This window comes from Lampris incognitus, chromosome 17 (assembly GCF_029633865.1).
Source record: "Lampris incognitus isolate fLamInc1 chromosome 17, fLamInc1.hap2, whole genome shotgun sequence".
Taxonomy (NCBI): Eukaryota; Metazoa; Chordata; class Actinopteri; order Lampriformes; family Lampridae; genus Lampris; species Lampris incognitus.
Window position 1 is genome coordinate 8,456,598 of NC_079227.1, and position 22,729 is coordinate 8,479,326.

The window sequence follows — 22,729 nt, forward strand, 5'->3', positions numbered from 1 at the left end:
TATCAGGAGTCTTGAGACAGAGAGCGAGAACAAAATGACGGTGTATCAGGAGTCTTGAGATAGAGAGAGAGCGAGAGAGAGAGAGAGAGAGAACAGGATGATGGTGTATCAGGAGTATCAGTAGTCTTGAGACAGAGCGCGAGAACAAAATGATGGTGTATCAGGAGTCTTGAGATAGAGAGAGAGCGAGAGAGAGCGAGAGAGAGAGAGAGAGAGAGAGAGAGAGAGAGAGAGAGAGAGAGAGAGAGAGAGAACAGGATGATGGTGTATCAGGAGTCTTGTAGACAAAGAGAGAGAGAGCGAGAGAACAGAATGATGGTGTATCAGGAGTCTTGAGATAGATAGATAGAGAGAGAGAGAGAGAGAGAGAGAGAGAGAGAGAGAGAGAGAGAGAGAGAGAGAGAGAGAGAGAGAGAGAGAGAGAGAGAGAGAGAGAGAGAGAGAGAGAGAGAGAGAGAGAGAGAGAGAACAGGATGATGGTGTATCAGGAGTCTTGAGATAGATAGAGAGAGAGAGATAGAGAGAGAGAGAACAGGATGACGGTGTATCAGGAGTCTTGTTGAGAGTGAGAGAACAATGACAGTGTATCAGGAGTCTTGAGATATAGAGAGAGAGAGAGAGAGAGAGAGAGAGAGAGAGAGAGCAGAATGACGGTGTATCAGGAGTCTTGAGATAGATAGATAGAGAGAGAGAGAGAGAGAGAGAGAGAGAGAGAGAGAGAGAGAGAGAGAGAGAGAACAGGATGACGGTGTATCAGGAGTCTTGTTGAGAGTGAGAGAGAGAGAGAGAGAACAGAATGACAGTGTATCAGGAGTCTTGAGATAGAGAGAGAGGGAGAGAGAGAGAGAGAGAGAGAGAGAGAGAGAACAGAATGACGGTGTATCAGGAGTCTTGAGAGAGAGACAGGAGAGAGTTGGGGTTGGGGAACCAACAACTGTGCAAACATACAATAGGATCTAAAGAAAGACAGAAATATACATCAGTGTGTCTAAACACCCATGTAAATACAGCAGTGGCTATACAGCGGTCACAAATGAGCGAAGCGGTGCATCGATCTGAGAGGAGAGTAAATTAGAGCGTAGCTCCTCCAGTTTGAATACATAAATATAGCTCTGAGACAGTAATGTATGTTCAGATTGTGCGGAAATCGAAGCGGTTCTTCCTACCGTCAGTAAGAAGTGTGGTAACTTCACAAGGGCTCAGCTTAACAGTATCGCCCATTTGGTTAAGCAAGAATTGCTTACAGCGCCGATGTGGGACGGAGATAAAACAAACACACGAAAGAGGGACCTCAACAATGGCTGCCACCCCGAGGGATAACGGAGAAATGCGTCGGTCCAAATCATCTGGAACGTTCCAACGCAGGATTTATCCTCCTGTGCCATTGTTTTATATGGTCCATTGAGCTCTCTGAGTCTATGTTTTTATATACTGGTGTAACTGCTCTTTACCTTGGAAAGGAGAAATGTGAAAATATATTCAATTCTGTGAGTCATAAAGTTAAGTGGCAGCATATGTAAAATTTTACCAAACCATGAAGAAACGCAGGGAATAAGAAAGCAGAAGAGGCTTAATGGTCTGCTCAAACTGGGCTACCCGTAGTATGGCCAACAGAAATGGACGGCCTTTATTACCACAGCCATTCTCTTGCAAATGTACTTACATATCTAAGGATAGCCAACTCCCGAACGCCTTAAGTGCTAGAATGGATAACGTGGACATGAGGTAAATATAAAGGCCCATAAAAACCCCAAACCACACAAGCCATCCAGTCTCATAGGAGCCCATGTAAGAGTCAGGCAGTCACATCATGCAATCGCCTCCGTAGTTGTGTTTATATTTGCATCTGTGCTCACATAGTTGTTTGCGTGTGTGTGTGTGTGTGTGTCACCCCTTGCCAGCCAGTCCGGTAGGAGCCAGTGTATTCCTATCTATGTTAATTACAGAAGCTCCGCGGCTCGGCTAGAAGACAAGACGGTGTGGGTCGTTCCGCAAAGGGGCAAAAACAAACATGGGGTTTGCACGACCGCACAGCAAGGCAGCGGTTAGCGTAATGTGTTAGCACGATGTGGTTAGCCTGATGCGATTTCGCCTGCTACCCTGTCATCACAGAGGAGACGACGACAAGGCTGATTGTTTACAGCTGAATCGGTCGCAGACGCCGAGGCTCTTGAGCAAATGGCTGCTTGGTGCCTCGCTCAGACCTGGACACAATAGCTGTTAGGGAAGGGCGAACCAATGAGCGGTCACACACACAGACACGCACACACACACACACACACACACACACAAAACCTGGTGCTGGGGGCTTTGAGTTCTCCGACGGTCAGGCCTTACAGGAAGCGCAGCCAATAAAGAAGTTAGTTAGTTTAATCTATTTATGGACGTATGGAGGCAAATGAATAAGAAACATCTGCTTCACATGAGGGAATTAATCAGCATCATGAAACAGGATGACTGGTGAAGACTAACACACACACACACACACACACACACACACACAACTGCTGCATTTTAGTAGTCACCAACTACTCCCAAAAAGTAATCAAGTAAGTCGATGAATCGCGGGAGGTATCATATTTTTTCACCCAATAACAATGATCAATTCTTCTCAAAAAGGTCTCAAATACACCCAGTAAGGGGTTAATGAATATAGGTGGGACCAACCTGAGGATAGATGAAGCAGAGTCCTCGACTGGCTCTGACAGAATGTTTACAAATGAGCTGCGACCTGATTGGACGAAACCCCCAGCAAGCCCGTCTTGAGCCGGACTGCAGCGCCAACACCATTGCTTTCTTGCAGGTGTTTCGGTTTAACTAGAGACCACGTTAACGTGTGACTTTCAGCCGAGTGCATCCGTGGTTGCCGTGGTGACGGCAGCTGTTAAAAGCCCAAAAGCCTTAAATTATCTTAAACTGAATGTTCAATATGGTATACATCCGTCTGGTCTTTTTTTGTCCCACATTATGTAAATTAAACGTGTCGCCAACAAGACGCGTTCACATTTCTCCAAGTTAATTTTAATGTGGGAGCGGAGCAGCTAGCGACTAATGACTAATGAGGAATTTGACATTATAACGTTACATATTAAATGACTGAATACAGCTGCACTGCCAGCCGTGGTTTGTTCCCCACATTATGAGAAATGCTGCAAGAGGTGAGGCTCGCTAAGCACAATTTAACCTGGGTAAATGGTAAGGGTAGATATTAAACACAGACGCATGTGATTTAAAGTTGATTAAACTAAAATGAAAGGCAGGACACCACGTGTTCTGTTGGTGTTTTTAACAGCTGCCGTCACTGAAGTCACCAGTCAACACGGTCAGTAGTTAAACTGAAACACAGGGATGGCGGCATGGAATAACGTCGAAAATGACTGTTCCAAAAAGTCGACGTCCACCTCCCCACAGCGCCCCCAGCTGCATATGTGCTGTAGATGCACTGCCTGCGCTTTATTGCTCCATAGTGCTAAAACCAGGGATGAACGATAAGTCTGCAACTATGCATGGTGTCGACTAGTGGTTTTGATGATCGACTATTCTGCAAAACCCCTAACACACACACACACACACACACAAACCTCATAGTGGTAGTCCATGCAGGTGAGCTCCCTCCAGCATTTGTCCCCTCTAATTTTGATGAGACCCTGGGGAAAAAAAAGAAAAAAGAAAAATGTCAGTATTTAATTCATTTTCTTCTGGTTATCTTTTTGTAAAGCAGCTTTTGCATTTCCCATCATAAGATACATCGAAGCAATGCCTTAAAACCCCAAACCTCGAACACAAGCTGGCCATACTTAATTGAGTCTGAAATGCGCTACAGACATATTGTAAATCATGTGCAAAATAAACAGCCATGAATGTTTCATAAGCAAATCGGATTAGACACCACTTTATCAAATCAGCCATGTTTATATCACACATCCTGTTCAAGCTGACTAGGAAGAATAGGACGCTATGTTCCTCAGGGCGCAGAACGCCATAACTAAGTGGGCGTTGATTTGTATTCAAAACTGGGTTGGTACTTATAAAAAGATAGATGGTAAAAGTTGAAACCAAAAAAAAAAAAAAAGTACATGAAAAGGGGACATTAGCTTATTTGGGTTCTTTTTGGATATGAACCATTTACAAAATTAACCTCTCTTTCTCTCTCGCTCATTAATATGTATATATTTGCAGACTTGAAGAAGCATTACGACCATGTACCCCGGGGCACTCTGTAGGGGGTACTGCAGAAGTATGGGGTACTGGGGCAGTTGCTACAAGCCATCTGGTCCTTATATAACCAAAGTGAGAGCTGTGTCCACATTCTTGGAACCAGGTCAAACACGTTTTTGGTGGGTGTCGGATTCCGCCAAGGTTGTCCCTTGTCTCCAATTCTGTTTGTGATATTCATGGACAGGATCTCAAGGTGCGGCCAAGGTGAGGAGTGTGTCCGTTTTGGGAACCTCAAAATTGTATCTCTGCTCTTTGCAGACGATGTGGTTTTGTTGGCTCCATCAGAACGCGACCTCCAGCGCACACTGAGGCGGTTTGCAGCTGAGTGTGAAGTGGCTGGGATGAGAGTCAGCACCTCCAAGTCTGAGGCCATGGTTCTCTACTGGAAAATGGTGGATTACTCCCTCCGGGTTGTGGATGAGTTGTTGCCTCAAGTGAAGGAGTATCTCGGGGTCTTGTTCACGAGTGAGGGTAGGATGGAGCGGGAGATTGACAGGTGGATTGGTGCAGCATCAGTGGTAATTGTATCGGACAACTGTGGTGAAGAGGGACCTGAGCCGGGAGGCAAAGCTCTCAATTCACCAGTCAAGCTTCGTTCCAACCCTCACCTATGGTCATGAGCTCTGGGTAGTGACCGAAAGGGTGAAATCGTGGATACAAGCAGCTGAAATTTGTTTCCTCCATAGAGCGTCTGGGCTCAGCCTTAGAGACAGGGTGAAGAGCTCGGACATCTGGAGGGAGCTCGGAGTAGAGCCACTGCTCCTTCGCGTCGAAAGGAGCCAGTTGAGGTGGTTCAGGCATCTGATTAGGATGCCTCCTGGGTGCCTTCCTTGGAGGTTTACCGGGCATGGCCAACTGGGGGGAGACTCCGGGGTAGACTCAGAACTCGCTGGAGGGACTACATGTCCAATCTGGCCTGGGAACATCTTGGGATGCCCCAGGAGGAGCTGGAGGGTGTTTTTGGGGACATCTGGAGTGCTCTACTTAGCTTGCTGCCACCACGAATCTACTCCGGAGAAGCAGCCGAAGATGGATGAATAAATGAATATATATATATACACACATATATCCATTTAGAGAGACTGTTCAAACTGGGCAACTCTTCCAAAAATTATTTAGCTTCATGAAAAAGTGTCACAACAAGTAACCAGTAAAAGTAGACAAAAGATTTAACATTGGTTTGCTCTTGTTCTAAATATTTATCATTGTGCAAGATGTCTTCGGTAGCTTTCAAAACTACAGTATAGTTCAAACAACAAAGTAGATGCTGTGTGGAAGAAAGAGGGATTAAACAGGGGATTGTCCCCAACCAACATCACAGCCTCCTTTCTCACGTGATGCGAGGTCAAAATGCAACTCTTCATCCTACTTTGTCACATCATAGTAATTAACAACCTTGACAAGCTGTTTACAACCAAAAGGTACACTGAACTAGACTCCACCGTCTTCTCTGGTGTATGTTTTCACCTCTCCGTCCCTGCAAATGCTGAGATTAAGAGGACTGCAGACCAGCAATGTTTGTCAAACCACCAAATAAACCTTTATTCTATAACGGTTTATATATACATTTTAGTTTATAAACCTTCTTTCGTTGTGGGAAGTTGGCGGCGCAAATTCACGTTTGCAGGGGCCTCACCCAGTACTCGTGTGGGGAGATGGCAATGCGAATTCACGTTTGTGGCGGTCTCACCCGGTCCCTTCCATGCAGTGTCTTTGTCCACGTCTAAGTTTGTCTACGTTTGATGGCTGGGAGAGCCGGCGCTGGATCGGCTGGGAGAGTTTGGTCTGCTGGCCCTGGCGGCGGCCTCGGCTAGCCTTGACTATGTTTTTAGTGTCATCGTGTGGAGTGCGGGGAGGTGTGTCGAAGGTGTCTGGCTTGGAGAGCTAGCGTTGGATCAGCTGAGGGAGCTGGGTTTGCTGGGTCCTGTGGGCCCACGGACCATGGCCCTGACTGAAGCTGCGCCCGAAGAGGAAACACAGAGGCAATCTGACAAGACACGGAAGCAGGGCAGGCTAAGCTAACTGCTAGTCCATTCAGACCGGCAGTTCCGACAGTCACCCTAGCTGGCATTTGTTCTCCTGGAAAGTGTTTTTTTTTGTAAGTTTATATATATATATGTGTGTGTGTGTGTGTTAGTTTGGGTATGTGTTCTTGTAGTTGTTGTAGTTTTTGGATATGTGTTGTTGTCTTTGTGTTGCACTGCTGTGGACTGGGGGAAACGAGGTTTCGTTTCATTTCATGTATGCAAGTGCATGAAATGGAATGACAAATAAAGCGTTTCTTTTTTTTTAACATTTCTTTATTGAATCATTTTGTTTTAGAAAAAGGAACACAGAACAAGGTATATATGTGTACATAAATACAGCACAGATGATGATGAACAAACAATAATGAATAAATTCAAATAATTACTGTTGCTAAAAAAAAGAAAGAAAAGAAAACGGAAAGATAGAAAAAAAGGGAGGGGGGGATACAGCCCTAAATGGCAATCAGTTCGATGCAGTTCAACATTCCATCGATCTACTTCAATATTATGATTCTCCGGGAAGTTGCAGATGTTCCAAATGCCCCAAAACTTGTCAAACTTATTCGTTGTGATATAATTTATCTTTTCTAAAGCAAAGTAAAAAGTAATTCCTTTCAGCCATTGTGAAATTACACAGGTGTTTTGTTTTACCCATTAGCAGGTTATACACCGTTTAGCTTCCAAAAAGCAGATGTTGAGTAGGGATCTTACATTTTTAGATGTCACAAAACCATGTGGGTAAATATTCAATATACATAATTTGGGATAAGAGGCACCTCTTTACCAATGATCTGACTGGACAGATCCACCACCTTTTTCCAAAAACAGATTATCTGGAAGCATTCCCACATGCAATGGAACAAAGTTCCTTTCTGGTGATTACATTTAATTCAAGTGTCAGGAATATTAGGGTTCAAGTGATGCAACCTAGCTGCAATAATGTACTGTCTGCTTATCCATTTGTACTGCAGTAATTTAGAATGTGTGTTTGCAGATTGCGTTTGAACTAAAGAGCATGCTTCTGACCATTCTTCCGCCATTAAATTCTCTTGCAAATCTGTTCTCCATGCTTGTAATATATTGTGTTAAGACTCTGCTCTTACTTACAAACAGATTTTATATTAAGGACACCTGTCCCCTGTAATCTGAAGATTTCAGAATAAGATCTTCTAGGGTGGATAGAGGGGGAAGTTTCAAACTATTATACTGCTTGGCCAATATAAAACTTCCCAATTAAAGATAGTGCTTTGAAGGAATTCCATATGTGACCTTAAGATCTTCAAATGACATGAAATCACTGCCATTAAAGAGGTCAGATACCTTAGCTATACCCTGAGCTGCCCAAGTCTTAAATCCTGGGTCTGCTCTTCCTGGAATCATCGTTACCAAAGATTGGAGTAAATTGAGATAATTGTGTAGTCTCTCCCAAATACGTAAGAGCACTATGCCAAATCATTAATCTATTTTTAAGAAAAGGATTTTTAGTCTGTTTGATTAGCTTGCACTTATCTGCGGAGTACAAATATAAGTTTAGAGGAATATTTATTAATTGAGATTCCATTGAGACCCAAGTTGGGGGGGTGGTCCTTCACAAAGTAAAACATTCCTGCTCTAACTTGAGCTGCCCAATAGTACCATATAGGATTTGGTAAATTTAATTCACCTCTATCATACGGTAAATTTAACAGGGAAAGCCTGAGCCTAGGATGCTTGTTGTTCCAGATTAAGTTTGAAAATTTTTTTTTTAAAGAATGAAATGGAGAAGGTGGGGGAGAAAGTGGAATAGATCGAAAAACGTACAGAAACTTAGGGAAAATTTCCATTTTTAAAATGTTGATATGCCCAATCATAGATATGGACAATTTTGTCCATTTACTTATAAGCTAAATAACCTTATTTGTGAGAAGGTTGTAATTGGTTGGGATAATTTTATCAATAGTGGGGGAGATCTCAACACCCAAATAGGTGAGACCACTTACTGAGACCATAAAAGGTGTATGAGTCAGAGGGTTATATAAGGTAGTCATTTTCATTCAAAAATAATATTTCAGATTTTCAGATTTATTTTTTAGCCTGCAAAGTCACCAAAAGAGCACATCAGGTCAAGTAAACTAGGTTAAATCTGTTCCAAGATGGAGCAGAACAAAATTATATCATCTGCATATAGGGCTATATGATGTTCTATATCTCCTATCTTTATTCCCATCATGTTGGTATTTTTGCGAATTGCCATGGCAAGTGGCTCGATGGCCAGGATAAACAACAGGGGATAAAGGGGACAACCTTGTCTTGTTCCCGGATGAAGTTTAAAGGGTGCCGAAGAAAGCCCATTAGTTAAAATTACAGCCTGTGGATTAGCGTAAAGGAGCTGGATCCAACTAAGAAATTTTCCCCCTATAACAAACCTTTGTAGGATGTCAAATAAATACTGCCACTCCACTCTGTTGAAGGCCTTCTCGGCATCCAATGACAGAACAGCATTATCCATGCTGCCAGATTTTTCAAAAACTAATATTAAGTACTCTTCGAATACTGTGAAAGCCTTGCCTTCTCTGGACAAATCCGTTCTGGTCAGAATGAACCATTTTGGGCAAGAGTACCTCTGGTCTTCTAGCTAGTACCTTACAAAGAATTTTGGTATCACTATTAAGAAGCGAAATCAGCCTATAAGATACACAAAGGGTCGGTGTTTTCGCTCCTTTCAGCAGTAGAGTAATTGCTACCATATTGAGACAAGGAGGAAGGGATCCATTATCAAAAGATTCTTGGAACATATCAAGTAGAAAGTCGAGGTGGTATTAGTTTTGCCTGGAAAGTTTTATATATTTCAATTGGGATCCCATCTGGTCCAGGGGTTTTCCCTCCCCTCATACTACATACAGCCTCAGACAATTCTTCAGCCTTTAGGTCGAGCTCTAGAGGCCATGAGTCTTCATTTAGGGGTGTGAAGTCTAACGTATCCAGAAATTCCTTTTGTTTTTGCTGAGCTGAAGCTGAATAGTCTCAACTATACAAATTATGACAGAAAATCAAGAAAACCTCATTAATTTCTTTGGAATCCTCGGTCACCACACCCTTATCTGCTTGAATTGAGTTGATTACCCTTTCAGCTTCCAGCTGTTTAATACACCAGGCTAGGAGCTTACTAGCTTTTTCACCCTGCTCATAATAAGACTGCCTCAATTTCATCAAGCTTTCAGCTGCTTTATTTTTAGATAGAACATTATATTTAGCTCTTAGCTCATTTTGTTCCACAAATAACTGTTGGGAGGGATTCTGGAAAAAAAACTGTTTCTGTTTCCTTTATTCTTTTTTCAATTTTTTCCATTTCCAATCTAAAAGATTTCTGCTTAAAGCTTGTGAAGCTTATCATCTGGCCTCTTAAAAAGGTTTTAAAAGCTTCTCACTGTACAGAAGCAGATGTCTGGCCCTTATTATATTCAAAATAATAGCCAATTTGTGCTCCAACAAAATCCATGAATTCTGGGTCCCTAAGCCAGAATGACTGAAGATGCCATCTCAGGGAGTAATGCAAAGAGTTGGGCATATTCAAAATAAGTGAAACCAAAGCATGGTCCGAAATTATTATGCTATCATACCAGCAACGTGTAATTGTAGATACTAAAGTAGCAGAGACCAAATAGTAATCAATTCTGGAGAATGTCTGACAAGTACTGGAATAACATGAGAAGGTTAGCTGATCAGGATATTCTATCCGCCACACATCAACGAAATTAAAAACTAATAGATTGTAATAACTCCTTTCTTGTTTGATGATGAGAGGTATCTGTCCTCGTGGATCTGTCTATCTCAGGTTGGAGTGCGCAATTAAAATCCCCATCTATGGTAAAATTGCCAGGCAAATCAGCTAGAGATAAAAACAGGTGTCTAAAAAGGATGGATCGTCATTATTGGTTCCATACACATTGACCAGCCTAACTGAAAGAAGTTTGCACTGAATAATGAGGTACCTGCCAAATCGATCTTCATTAATATTAATAAGGTGGTAAGGCACAGAATTATGTATCAGTGATTACCATGTGAGTGTGAACTGAAGGAAGCCAAAAATACTCGACCCGACCATCTTCTCCTTACTCTAACTACATCTTCAGAGGTCCAATAGTCTCCTGGAGAAAAACTATTTTCGCTTTTAATTGTCTTATCCTACTCATGACTTGCTTTAACTTGACAAGTTTGTTTAAACCTCTTACATTCCAAGAGGTGAACTGAAGTTCAGAGGATATGTTGTTATAATATCAACCAAGCTAAGTTGAGCAGATTTGGATGGGCTGGGAGGAAAGAAAAAAAAAGACAAATCAAAAGAAATGTGCCTTAGACCATTGTAAACATAACAAAGTGTACTTCCCCAACTGAAATACACCTACCGCTTCCGCAATAAACACATCCAAACAGCCCCAAAAGGGAGCCCAACTATGGAGCTTAGCTGGTCCGCCCATGTCAATATCACGGAGAGGAACAGCATGCTTAGCAATCAAAAGAGAGCCCAACATGTAACATTATCAGTAGTGGAAACTAATACAACCAAACAGCCTAAACACTTTGCATGATTTAAACCAATTCCGTTATTAGCCTACAGCGAATGTCAATATTATTAAATTATGTCCATGCGGTAATACATACATAAAGTCAATGCTCAGAGTGTGTGGTCTCACTTGCCCCAGCCTCCTGACTATAAATCTTCAGTCCACGCACAAACGTCTCTGCTCCCAGTGCCGTGTCTAAGATGTGCCGTTTCCCCTTGAAAGTCACCAGAAGTTTAGTAGGGTGAATTATTCCGTATCGCAGGTCTGGGATTGAGAGGGAAGCCAGCATCTTCTTCGCCGTGTCAAAAGATTTCCTTTGCTTGAGAAATTCGGTAGAAACGTTGGGGAAAAACGTGACTCTCTGGTTATGACAACATATTTGACGCTTGCTTCTGGCATCTTTCATTATCCGAGACTTATCCGCATCATTTAGGAATTTCATTATCACCACCCTGGGTCACCCAGCATACCGTGCGTCAGCTTCGGCAGGTTTGCCAATTCTGTGCGCTCTTTCAATCAGCAGGGGCTCCAGGAAGTTTATATTCACAAAGCACCTCAGGGATCTCTTTTCCAAAAAAGTACATATCAGTCCCCTCCTGCTTCTCCGGTACACCCACCACGTGAAGATTAGAACAGCAGTCTCAGTTTTCCAAATCGTCCATTTTAAGCACTAACGCTTCAATTGCCGCTAATGTACTGGTAGCAGTATGAATGTTTTTAAAATATTGAGGGTATCTATACTTTTCAGGATTCTTGACTGTGGTGCGTTTTCATTCGATTGTTTTTTGATTGATTATTTTATTGATTATTTTTATTGACTCTATTTAGGGTTGCCAACCGTTCCTTAAAATAAGGAATCGTCCCTTATTATATATATAATAAATATATATATATATATATATATATATATGGGTGTGTGTGTGTGTGTGTGTGTGTGTGTGTATGTGTGTATAGTGTAAGGCACATATTTGTTATACCTGCGCCGCCCCGTCCATCCAACCCCCGTCCCTGTCCCCTGTTCCTTATTTCCATTTCAAGGAGTTTGCAACCCTAACTCTATTATAGATTATTGTAAATAAAATTCCTATTAAAGTTCCTCCTAGTGTTCTGGTTTCTCAGGGACTGGATATCATCTTGGTTGGTGCTAATTCTGTTGTCAGCTTCTGTAATACGCACCGTGACAAAGGCATCATTGGTGCAAAACAACTGGGCACCTGTGACCCTGTATAGCATTCTTTTTCCATTGTATGGCTAGTGTTAAGGATTTGGTGTGGGCTAGCTGCCACAACCGCATCTTCTTCGCTAGTACTGGTGCTAGTTTGCTGCACTGGGTCGCACATGGTGTCTGATTTCGTAGATTTTTGAGCCTTTGCTGACAGTTTCGGTGCCATTTGAGCAACTACTTTACTTTAACAAAAATTGTGACTGTTGGTAGATTCTGTATAGGCTATCTGGTTGCTTTATTCCCTAAACTTTTCTGTGGAGCTCTGACACACATCTGCTCAGCACAGCGCCATAACCGGAAGTCAAATAAAGCGTTTCTGATTCTGATTTATCCAACGAGTAATCAATTCCTATTGCTCAAAACTCCCGATCCGCATTATAAGACATTTCCCCGTAGTTGTTCAGCTGACTGTCTCATGCAGAGCGGCGTTTGGGAACAAGCAGGCCTGACTTCGGTATCTTCTAGCAGGACAGATGATTGTTGCAGGGTGTTGCCCGGTTTACGGGATGAAACGGTGCTCCAACCTCATAAAATAGTAAAAGTGTTACAATTTCATTTAGCAGATGCTTTTATCCAAAACAACGTACATCTGAGAGTTAATACAACACAAGCAAGGATCTAGTCAGGAGGCGACAACGCGAGTAAGTGCCAAAAAACTAGGTTCAAGTCCAATAGGACATAAGTGTCAACAGGCAGTGCACAAAGGCAATGCATAGGGTGCATAGCAGCAATTTTTTTTTTTTAATACCATCAGCTGTGGAGGTGTTCGTGAAAGAGCTGGGCCTTCAGCTCCTTCTTAAAGATGGAGAGGGACTCAGCAGATCGAATGGAGTTTGGTAACTCGTTCCACCACCGGGGAACTACAGAAGAAAAGAGTCTGGCTAGTGACTTAGGGTCCCGTTGTGGTAGAGGTGCCACGTGCCCTTTCATTGGCAAAGCGTAGTGAGCAGGACTGAGTGTAGACCTGAATGAGGGAGTTCAGGTAGACGGGAGCCATTTGAGTTGCTGTTTCATAAGCGAGCATCAACGTTTTGAATTTGATGCGGGCAGCAACTCGGAGCCAGTGGAGGGATATGAACAGCAGAGTGACGTGTTGTTTTGGGTTGGTTGAAGACCCGACGCCGTGTTCTGGATCATTTGCAGAGGTTTGAAAGTGCATGCAGGGAGACCTGCCAGTAAGGAGTTGCAATAGTCAATGCGTAATATAACAAGAGCCTGTACCAGGAGCTGTGCTGCATGCTCATAATGGTGTTACGTCAGCCAAGACAGAAGAGAATTGGAGGGATTCTGTATGTGACCATTGGCAGATATGGATCTTAGGATAAATCCATCCAAGCTGAGCAGAGAGGATGTAGGGTAGACAACCGAGAAAAGACAGTCTTATTGTCTTGTGCTCAGTAAGTAGATCAAATTAAGAAATAGGAATAGGATGAACAGGAATCACTGACTAATTGGGCATGGGGGTCGTTACTGCTGCAGAGTCAACAAGAGTTAGGTCTTGTAATACTTGCACTTTTACATGGCACAGGACTCGTAAATCACGACTTCATAAACTTAGTAAGGATATCATAACTCTTTACTGTGGAAACCGAATGTACCGATGAGCGAGTTGTGTACATTTTAAATTTGGAATTAACTGCATATAATTATCCTTTTTTATATCTTCTGTTGTATTACATGGTATAATCTTTATGTCCTGTTGACGTTGTGCTTCGCTACTTTAGAGTACTGTCGAAGAAATTTTTCAAAACTCATACCTGAACCTTGACGCCCCCCCCCCCCAATCACGTGTTCTCCTTGTGAAGGTGTTCTGATGACCACTAAGCCAGTTGGAGGAGAACGAGAGAGAAGCTGACAAAGGGGAGTAAGTGGATGGTCAGTCGGGAAAGTTAAATGGCAAAATGAGGAGACTGGTGAGATGCTATGAGATGAGGAAGACGAAGACGGCAGGACAGGGTTCTGATGAAGGTCAGGGCCACATTATGTGGCGCATTAGCCCACATAGAGCTGATGTACTTGCATTTAAAAGCCATTACATGTAATTCAATAAGGGTGAAAATAAGAATGTGATTGTCCCAATCTGTAAAACTACTGTTCCACCCCCCCACCCCCGCCTTTTCCTCACCTCCCCCTCTCCTCGTCCTGGCCTCCTCCTCATTGCATCACTCCAACTCTCCTCTTTTCTCACATTTTCACCCTCGTCTTCTTCCTCTCTCTGTTCTGTCCATGCATCTGCTCCTCATCTCTCTTCCACCCACTTGAGACTCCTCTTTCTCTTTTCAAATCTTCTTTCCTGCCACTTCTTTCAACAACAAAAAAAGTGTTGTTTTACATGTTTGCAATGTGCATCCGACAGCGAAATGTTATTTCTATCTTATTTGACATTAACAAAACCCATACACACACTGTGGAAGAAACACCACAACAAACTGGTGAAATTAGACTGAAAGAAGGGGCGCCTTGTTATATTTAAGTGTTTTTATGAATACGTTTGTGCCCTTTTCTTGCAGTCATTCTGTTTTTGCGACACACTGCAGAATTGCATCTATTTTAAAGCTTTTGTGAAGCGCTTTGTAACCGTGTGCTGTAGAGCGCTATATATAAATTGGGTTTTACTTACCTACTTACTAAATTGAGAGAATCATTTGCTTTTGCCATAAGACTCCAAAGAATGATAATGAACATATGAGGGGAAAATACATAGAGATGAGTGATGGCTCATTTTCGCTCCGGGACACGAGACGGTCGATGTTGACACATTTGCTGGTCATGCGGTCCGCGGAGAACGTGGAATAAATCCGCTGTTAAACGCTGCTAATAACATTTAGAGTCACCAGGACATTTGACTCTGGTTAAGACCTTTTGGCTGCTGAGATATTGTGACTTGAAATGAGGATAATCCAATTCAGTCATGCGGTGCTGAATATCATCAACTCCAATTTGATATTCGGACTATTGGCGCGAACGCACTCCCCCATTGATTATGGACGAGACCGCTCAAATACTATTAGACGGCTTCTGAGAGACGGGCTCTTGGACGTTTCGTCAAAAGGTGTTTATCTAACAAACTTTAATACCCTCGGTTCACGTTCGTGTCCCATCAAGTCGTTCCCAAATCCCCGGTAGCGAAATACAGGGCGACATTTCGACAGCTTATTATGGCACAATAGATGAATTTTGACAACATGTTCTTCTGGATAACTTAATTTCGAAGCGGTGGACAATACCCCGTTATAAGCAGAATTAACTTCTAATTTACGATCATCTTCCTTCTATTTCAATAATGCTATATAGTTAGAGGCACTTTACCCCTTAATGTAACTATAATTAAAGAAAAATCTTGCCAAGACAAATTGAGTCAATGCATGTGATTCTAATAAATGGACTCCAAGTGTTTCGTCATGCTAAAAAGGAAATGGGCTCATATATATATATATATATATTTAGGTTAAGATGTGAGGTCATGCCCTCCAGGTTCACACCACGTTTCTGACCATCATAACGCTAACCAGCGCAGCCACGTCCCGTCTGAGGACGTGGGGAGCCGAGATGTAGGCTGGATGTAAACAATGAAAAACAGGACACGGAAAAACCTCGGCGACAGCAACAGGGCTGGCTCGAGAAGCTATAAATCAGAAAGTATTTTGCATTCCAAAACTGGGGGAGAGAGGAAGAGACGTGAAGAGCAGCAGTGGGAAAAGTAACGTGAGAGCGGATCCGCCAGTTGATGTATGACATGTTGAGAACTTGAATGGCACCGAATGGCCAAAAACTGCTCGGCTGGCAGAGGCGGACAGACGCACCAGCTGCCAGGAGAGCCATCCGGCAGCACTTTCCACACGAAGGAAATAAAAACCTTGGACTTGTTTCCAGCAGCACAGTGCAAACTACATGATGGGAATATAATTTCATTTTCATTTGTCCAAAAAAAAAAAAAGGCTCGATTATTTCATACCGCATGTGCAATACCCCTACAAACATCTTTATGGTATAGCAGTCTCCACTGTGGATCACTCTCATACTCCATCTTTCCTGTATTACAATCACATTTTTCTCTTGAATTGTTGTACAGCAGAAATGAATACAAATGAGAACAACGCAAAACACACATCTGATGTTGCACAACGGGCAGTTATAACATCGCTCGCTGTAAAGTGCGATGGCCAAAAGTGAACAAAACCTGGAATTTCCAAATAACTCCTCATTAGGGTCGGGACAATGAACATCTGTCCGTCTCCGAATCAATCATGTCCCCCGCATGTAACATGCCAACAGAGGAGCGCTGATGTACGACACTTGGCTGGCTGCCAACCCAATGTTTTTGACAGGAACCAAACCTGCTCAAAAAAACAAACATTTGGAACACTTCATCAGACGCGCATATTAAAATGGGCCACCAGCCACAAATACCCCTGCCAGCAAGCGGCGAAGTACAACCCACCCATCACGCAAGGCACAGCCATGCACTTCAGTCCAACCGTAGGCTGGAATATCATATCCAAAAGTCATTTGCAGCAGCTGATCCCGACTATGGCGCCATTCTCCTGGGTCACCCCAAATTACCCTCGACGCCCAGATCGCTTGCACCTGGAGTACCTTTTCCATCTGTTGGCGAGACTATCCAATACACATCCCCTCGCCAGCGGAGAGGAAGACATGACCCGATCCGCTGTACCAACGCTATGAACAAAGAAGCTCATCAGCAACATAAGGACAGACTTAGTGAGCTCTCGACAAGATGTGAACAACCGCGGCGCCAACGACCTGAAAACTAATCTGGGCAGGACTCCTTTTCTGCAAAGCTCTCTCTGCAGCAGCAGGGCTTGATATCTTGTCAACGAAGCCCGTGGCAAACCCTGTTGAGCCGATATGAAGAATGAAATAAAACAATATCCGACATACCTTGTAATCCACGTGTGGAACTATTTTTATGCAAAATAAATGATTAAAGATTTTAAGTCCTCACTTGACTGAATCTGGGGTCCCACTCCCCCCCCCCTTTTCTCCCCAATTGCATCCGGCCAAATTACCCCACTCTTCCAAGCTGTGCCGGTCGCTGCTCCAGCCCCTCTGCCGATCCGGGGAGGGCTGCAGGCTACCACACGTCTCCTCCGACACACGTGGAGTCGCCAGCCGCTTCTTTTCACCTGACAGTGAGGAGTTTCGCCAGGGGGACGTAGCGCATGGGAGGATCATGATATTCCCCTCAGTTCCCCCTCCCCACTGAACAGGCGTCCTGACCGACCAGAGGAGGCGCTCGTGCAGCGACCAGGACACAACCACATGTGGCTTCCCACCCACAGACACGGCCAATTGTCTGTAGGGACACCCGACCAAGCCAGCGGTAACACAGGGATTCGAACCAGTGATCCCCGTGTTGGTAGGCAACGGAATAGACCACTACACTACCCAGATACCCCCCACTCATTTTAAGAGGCCATTTTCAAGGACCTCTCGAGGACATTTTCCATGACTTTTGCTTGGATATATACATGATAGCTGTTGCTCACAGGTCATTATTCAGTATTAACTATCAGTTGAGGCGTCAGCAGCCTCTAAACGGACTGTGTAACTTCTAGCCGGTGACTGAACAGACCGCCCAAAACTTCAGGTACTGATGTGCAATCCTAGTGCCCAAAAATATGCAACGGCAGCTAAACACGACACAAATATGCCACCTCGGCAGGTAAAAATATGATTTCATTACCTAACTTTTCCATTTTCCATCACATCAATAGTGTTTTCCAGGATATTTGAGCATTTTCCAGGATATTTGACCAATTTTATCACTTTCCAGGTGCTTTCCGTGATGGGAAAACCATGTCTATAAATTTCCAGGTTGCCCAGGATGCATGGGATCCCTGAATACAAACACACCTTCTGCTATTTCGTTGAGAATTTAAAAGTTCTCTCTTCTCAAAGTTTAGTGTGTAGGTATGATAAAATCTTTGAAAAATCATCCATAAATCACTGTGCTCAAGTCCAATGTTTGTGCTGATCTAATTAGTGAAAGACACACCAGCTCTGATACATCTGCTATTTAATGACTGTTGACGGATTATACTGGCCCACAGACAAACGGGCCAGTCTCTGCTGAAAACAGAGACCGCTGTGTAGTTCACTGATGACCTAACCCGCGTCTACAAGCCTGAGACAATGGAGGACATGGGGTCAAGCTTGGTGAAAGTCCAGTTTGCTTCAATCGGATCTGTCATGGGGAGATGGACATACACCAGGCCAGCGGTTCACTTTGGGGAAACTTCCTCAAAAGTAATCGCCGGTAAGTAATGAAAAAAGTATGACTGTGTATTACATAGTTTCTCTTAAGACATAACGGGGTATTCCGAGAATAAAGTTGCCCATGATACCATGGCAAATCAGTTATTTCAGTGAAAAATTGAATTCTGAAATTTCATTTTATGCGACTGGCGGCCGAATTTCCCGCAGCACCTGTACGTCCACGACTTATCAGTCGTCATGGGGCAAACTGCTGGCTGACTCGGCTCAGGAGGTGCTCTGGCCCGACTTGTGTTGACCCGAGTTCATTTCATAATCAAATAACTGACAATGGTGAGATCCCATCGGTTCCTGGTACCAAATCACCTGATCAGCGTCACAGGCGATGGCTGTTTTTATCACAAAGATGCTGCAGCAAAAAGAAAATGTGCCATTTCCCATCACCATCAAACAGTCATGCTGAGGAGCCAGACAACTTCTAATTGATAAAAGCTGATCCTGGGCTGTTATAATCACAGAAGAACAACTCAAACGCACATCGTTGTGTTCTGCAATGACAACCCACCCATCACTACAACCCGTTCCCCACTACTGAAGGATGCTCTGAGGCGTGTGCTAGACCGAGTTCGCCCTTAAAGTAGAAACTGTATAACTGCCTAGCTGTGGTGGTAAACCACAGACTGACAAGGCAGACAGATAGATAGATAGATAGATGGCTGTGACCGGGGCAGATGACACACTAAGGGACCGTGGCAGTGTCTGTGATATAAAGCAACACGACAGAGCCATTGTTATGAACTTCAGCCTCCACACAACACTGGTCTGGGAAAAAAAAGTTTCACACATAGTAAACTCTTTAAACCATCATCACTTATGAAGTGATTTAGGGTTACAGAAGTAAACCTGACTTACGCTTGTTCACTTGTTCTGCACAAATGTCACCACAAGCTATCAGTAGGGATCTATAAAGCCCAACGTCCTGCATCGAGATGACTGTATTGTGATAAAACTAAGAAAAGCATCACTCACAAAAAGGCTTAAAAAGGGGAATACGATGGTTTGGTAGGTTTACAAATGTCCAATTATTGCCGAGGTTGAATAAATGAAATGCATACATCACTCAGGCCATTCTGCTCTTTTGAACTTCTGGGATCTTATTTAGACGAAAAACAACAGAGAGGCTTTGTATCAGGTATCTTTTTTCTGGCCAAAGTGGAGCATTTTGGGAAGCTGAGAGATGCTCAGCTTTCAATAAGGGCCACATGATGTCAGCTGCTTTTGCTTGCAAGCCGACTACTCACAATGGGTTTCATGTTGTGCGGGCAGCTCAACGTTTGTGACGACAGCCTGGATGAATTTGGAGTGGTTTGAAAGGTCTAGCTGGTCACCTACCACAAACCCAGATCCTTAACAGTCGGCTTGGCAGGGCATAATTTGTTTTGTGTGAATTTCTGGCAAGTGTTTGAGTTACAGCATGTGTTTTTTGTTGTTGTTGTTTTGCTGATAATGGCAGCTACTGCAGCTAGTGTCTTGATGCATGCTCAATAACCCAGGAAAGAAAACCAAATAAGGTTGCATCAGTTCATCTGGACACAACCTCTATTGACAGATACGTTTCATCACTCATCTAATGCCCCTTTTGCACTACATGGTACTGGCTCAGCTCGACTTGACTCGCTTCTGTGTCGTTCTCCATTACCGTAACAGTACCCCCTCAGTGTAGCTGGTCGTCATAGCGACGCCTGGCTTTCAATTTCAAAATGTACTTTTAACATAACGCCGTTTCGACTGTTTCGGTATTTAAAAATGCCGGGTGACATCCCATGCGCGCACTGATGACGCAGTGACGCGTTTCTGGGATCAATCAGAGGTCTGCATCGATTTTGGTACCCGCTCCAGTTTTTCTGGAACCTCGACAAAGGTGGTACCAGAAAAGTGGTAACAGTTACCAAAATGCCGGTACTTTCCAGTAATGGAAAATGAAAAAAGTGCGAGTCGAATCGGGCCGGTACCATGTAGTGGAAAAGGGGCGTAAGCGACCTCTTCAGTCTCAACTGACTGCAGATATCTCCACCCTTATAAACAATACAGTGGCATAACGACCGAAGCCTGCGACCAGTTTCATATGCAAATATGGGCGTGACCATTAACTAGCGTTTCAAAGGCCATGTGTACTATTCACAGAGGATTTGGGAATGTTTGCAATCACAGCATGGTAAGATGGCGACAGATGTACTCTTAGCCTAAGTTCACGGTCACGCCCATATTTTTATATGAAACCAGTCGCAGGCTTCGGTCGTTATGTCACTGTATTGTTTATAAGGGTGGGGATACCTGCAGTCAGTTGAGACTGAAGAGGTCACTTAGATGAGTGATGAAACATCTGTCAATCAACGCCGTATCCAGATGACCTGATTCAACCTTCTTTGACACTGCAGCTAGTCTTTATGGACAAAAACTGAGTCTACGTGTCACACGTCACCTGCTTTTATCATATTGTCAGGGGTCTGTCGAGGACCTGCAACGTCGGGATGGGTACAAAAACCCGGTATTAAACGGGCACCAGTGCTAAATTATCAAGGACCGTAGTATTGATAAACTCCAACGTTAATGGTTCTGCTATTGGTACTAGAGAAATTGAGACAATAAATTTCCGATTTATTTAGGCTACATAAACATTATCTTGCCCCTTAATCTCACCAACTCTGTTTCTAATTTGCAATAAGGTCAACACATTTGTCTATGACGCATTTTCGCTATTCCCGACCCAGAAGAGCGAGCTCTGTCTTGGGAGTCTGTTGTGAGTGTGAGCCGAGGGGCGGGGCCACCTCGCTCTCAGATACGCATGCGCCCACACACGCGTAGCGTGCTCAGTGACAACGGCGGAGCGAGAACTAAACGGTCAGAGGTCTGGTTGTACTCCACCAGAGTCAATGCCGACAGTGCTCGTTGCCACAAGTGCAACAAGTCCTTGTGGTAGTCTGCAGCCCTCCCCGGATCGGCAGAGGGGGTGGAGTAGCAATGGGGACGGCTCAGAAGAGTGGGGCAACTGGCCAGATACAATCGGGGGGGGGGTGATAAATGGTAATAAACATGATTTTCTGCAAGACACTCCAAAATAGAGTACCCCCACTAATTTGCCATTTCCCAAATCAGATTCTATCGTCCTCTCTCAGAACGGGAACTCTTCTACAGTTTTAGCCCACGCAGGACCTGTGACAGTCAACAGCCAGTCCCTCCTGTTTCTGAGCTTTCCTCACAGTCTTAATAGGAAAAATACCCTGTTGGGTTTGTGGTGAGCGCAGCACTTGGCAGACAGAACCGGGTCAGCCGTGTCCAAACTTCACCATGGAAACTGTCAAGAGAAACAGACGTGTTGCGCAACTGACCGCATATTTAGTTTTGACTTTGTAACATTGCCCAGGTTTTAGTGAATTTCTGCTCGTCTGCCATGAAGGAAAGGTCTAAAAAAAAAAATCAGGACGGTAAACAGTGGAACAGCCCGTGGATTTGTGTTGTTGCAACATCGGACTTTATCTTGGCACACGGGATGATTTCAGGTGTGTGTGTGTGTCTGCGTCTGATTTTCTCCAAAAATACACTTGCACTACCAACACATTAGGATATCTATGGGGTGTCCCGGTCTGAATACAACGTCCTATTGTAGGGGCAAATTTGACTCGGGACCTCTGCTGCATGTGCCCCTGCTTATCCCCCATCGCCCTCTTTAATTTACATTCCCTCACTCCCCTGTTAACTAATGGCTGTGATTTCCAGATTAGGATAGCTCTGTGTGTGTGTGTGTGTGTGTGTGTGTGTGTGTGTGTGTGTTTCACTCACAGCGCCCAACATAATGCGGACTATGAGCCATCTAAAGGTCCAGATGGAGACGAGGGAGGGGGGACAGCGGCGGGGGACCTGGGATAAAGTCCACACCGGACACAGGAAGATCCCCAGAAAACCTGTCTCTAACAGCTGGCTCTCCCAACCTAGAGAGAGAGAGAGAGAGAGAGAGAGAGAGAGACAAAGGGACACACAGAGAGAAGAGAAGAAAGCATAAGTGTGTGGGAACAAGAGAAAGAAAAAAAAGCAGCAATTAAAAGAAGGAGAGTGAAACCGCAGCTGCTGACCACAGACATCAGACTGGCGTCTCTTATTCCAAAGTGTTATTAACCAATCAGAAACCTCCCACTGACTACGCCACTTATCTGGGATGGAGACCTACATCTATTTCTATACTCTCCCCCTCGCTGCTCTCTTCCCTCTCTGCGACTGGATTCAGTACTTAGCCACGTTAAGGAGGCCCCTAAGTATCAATAAACCTCAAGCTCCATAAGTGAATTTTATGTCTTTTGGAGGGACCGGGACCTTGAGCTCAGCAACTGACTGTAAGCCAGTTGGAAGAGCGGCAAATGGAAAGCCAGCGGGGAGACGCGGAGGTACAGACGTGCAAAATAAGGGCATCACCTCTGTGCCTG

At 43.9% G+C, this 22,729-nt stretch overlaps 1 protein-coding gene across 1 annotated transcript in view; it reads right to left on the reverse strand.

Moving 5' to 3' along the window:
• The window catches only part of lmf1 (lipase maturation factor 1), a 36,715-nt gene that overhangs the window by 9,123 nt on the left and 4,863 nt on the right, over positions 1–22,729 (reverse strand). The window contains exons 4-5 of the mRNA XM_056297409.1: positions 22,092–22,240; positions 3,582–3,647 (exon numbers count right to left, since the gene is read on the reverse strand). Coding sequence (XP_056153384.1) covers positions 3,582–3,647; positions 22,092–22,240 — 215 coding nt within the window. The remainder of the gene's footprint in view (positions 1–3,581; positions 3,648–22,091; positions 22,241–22,729) is intronic.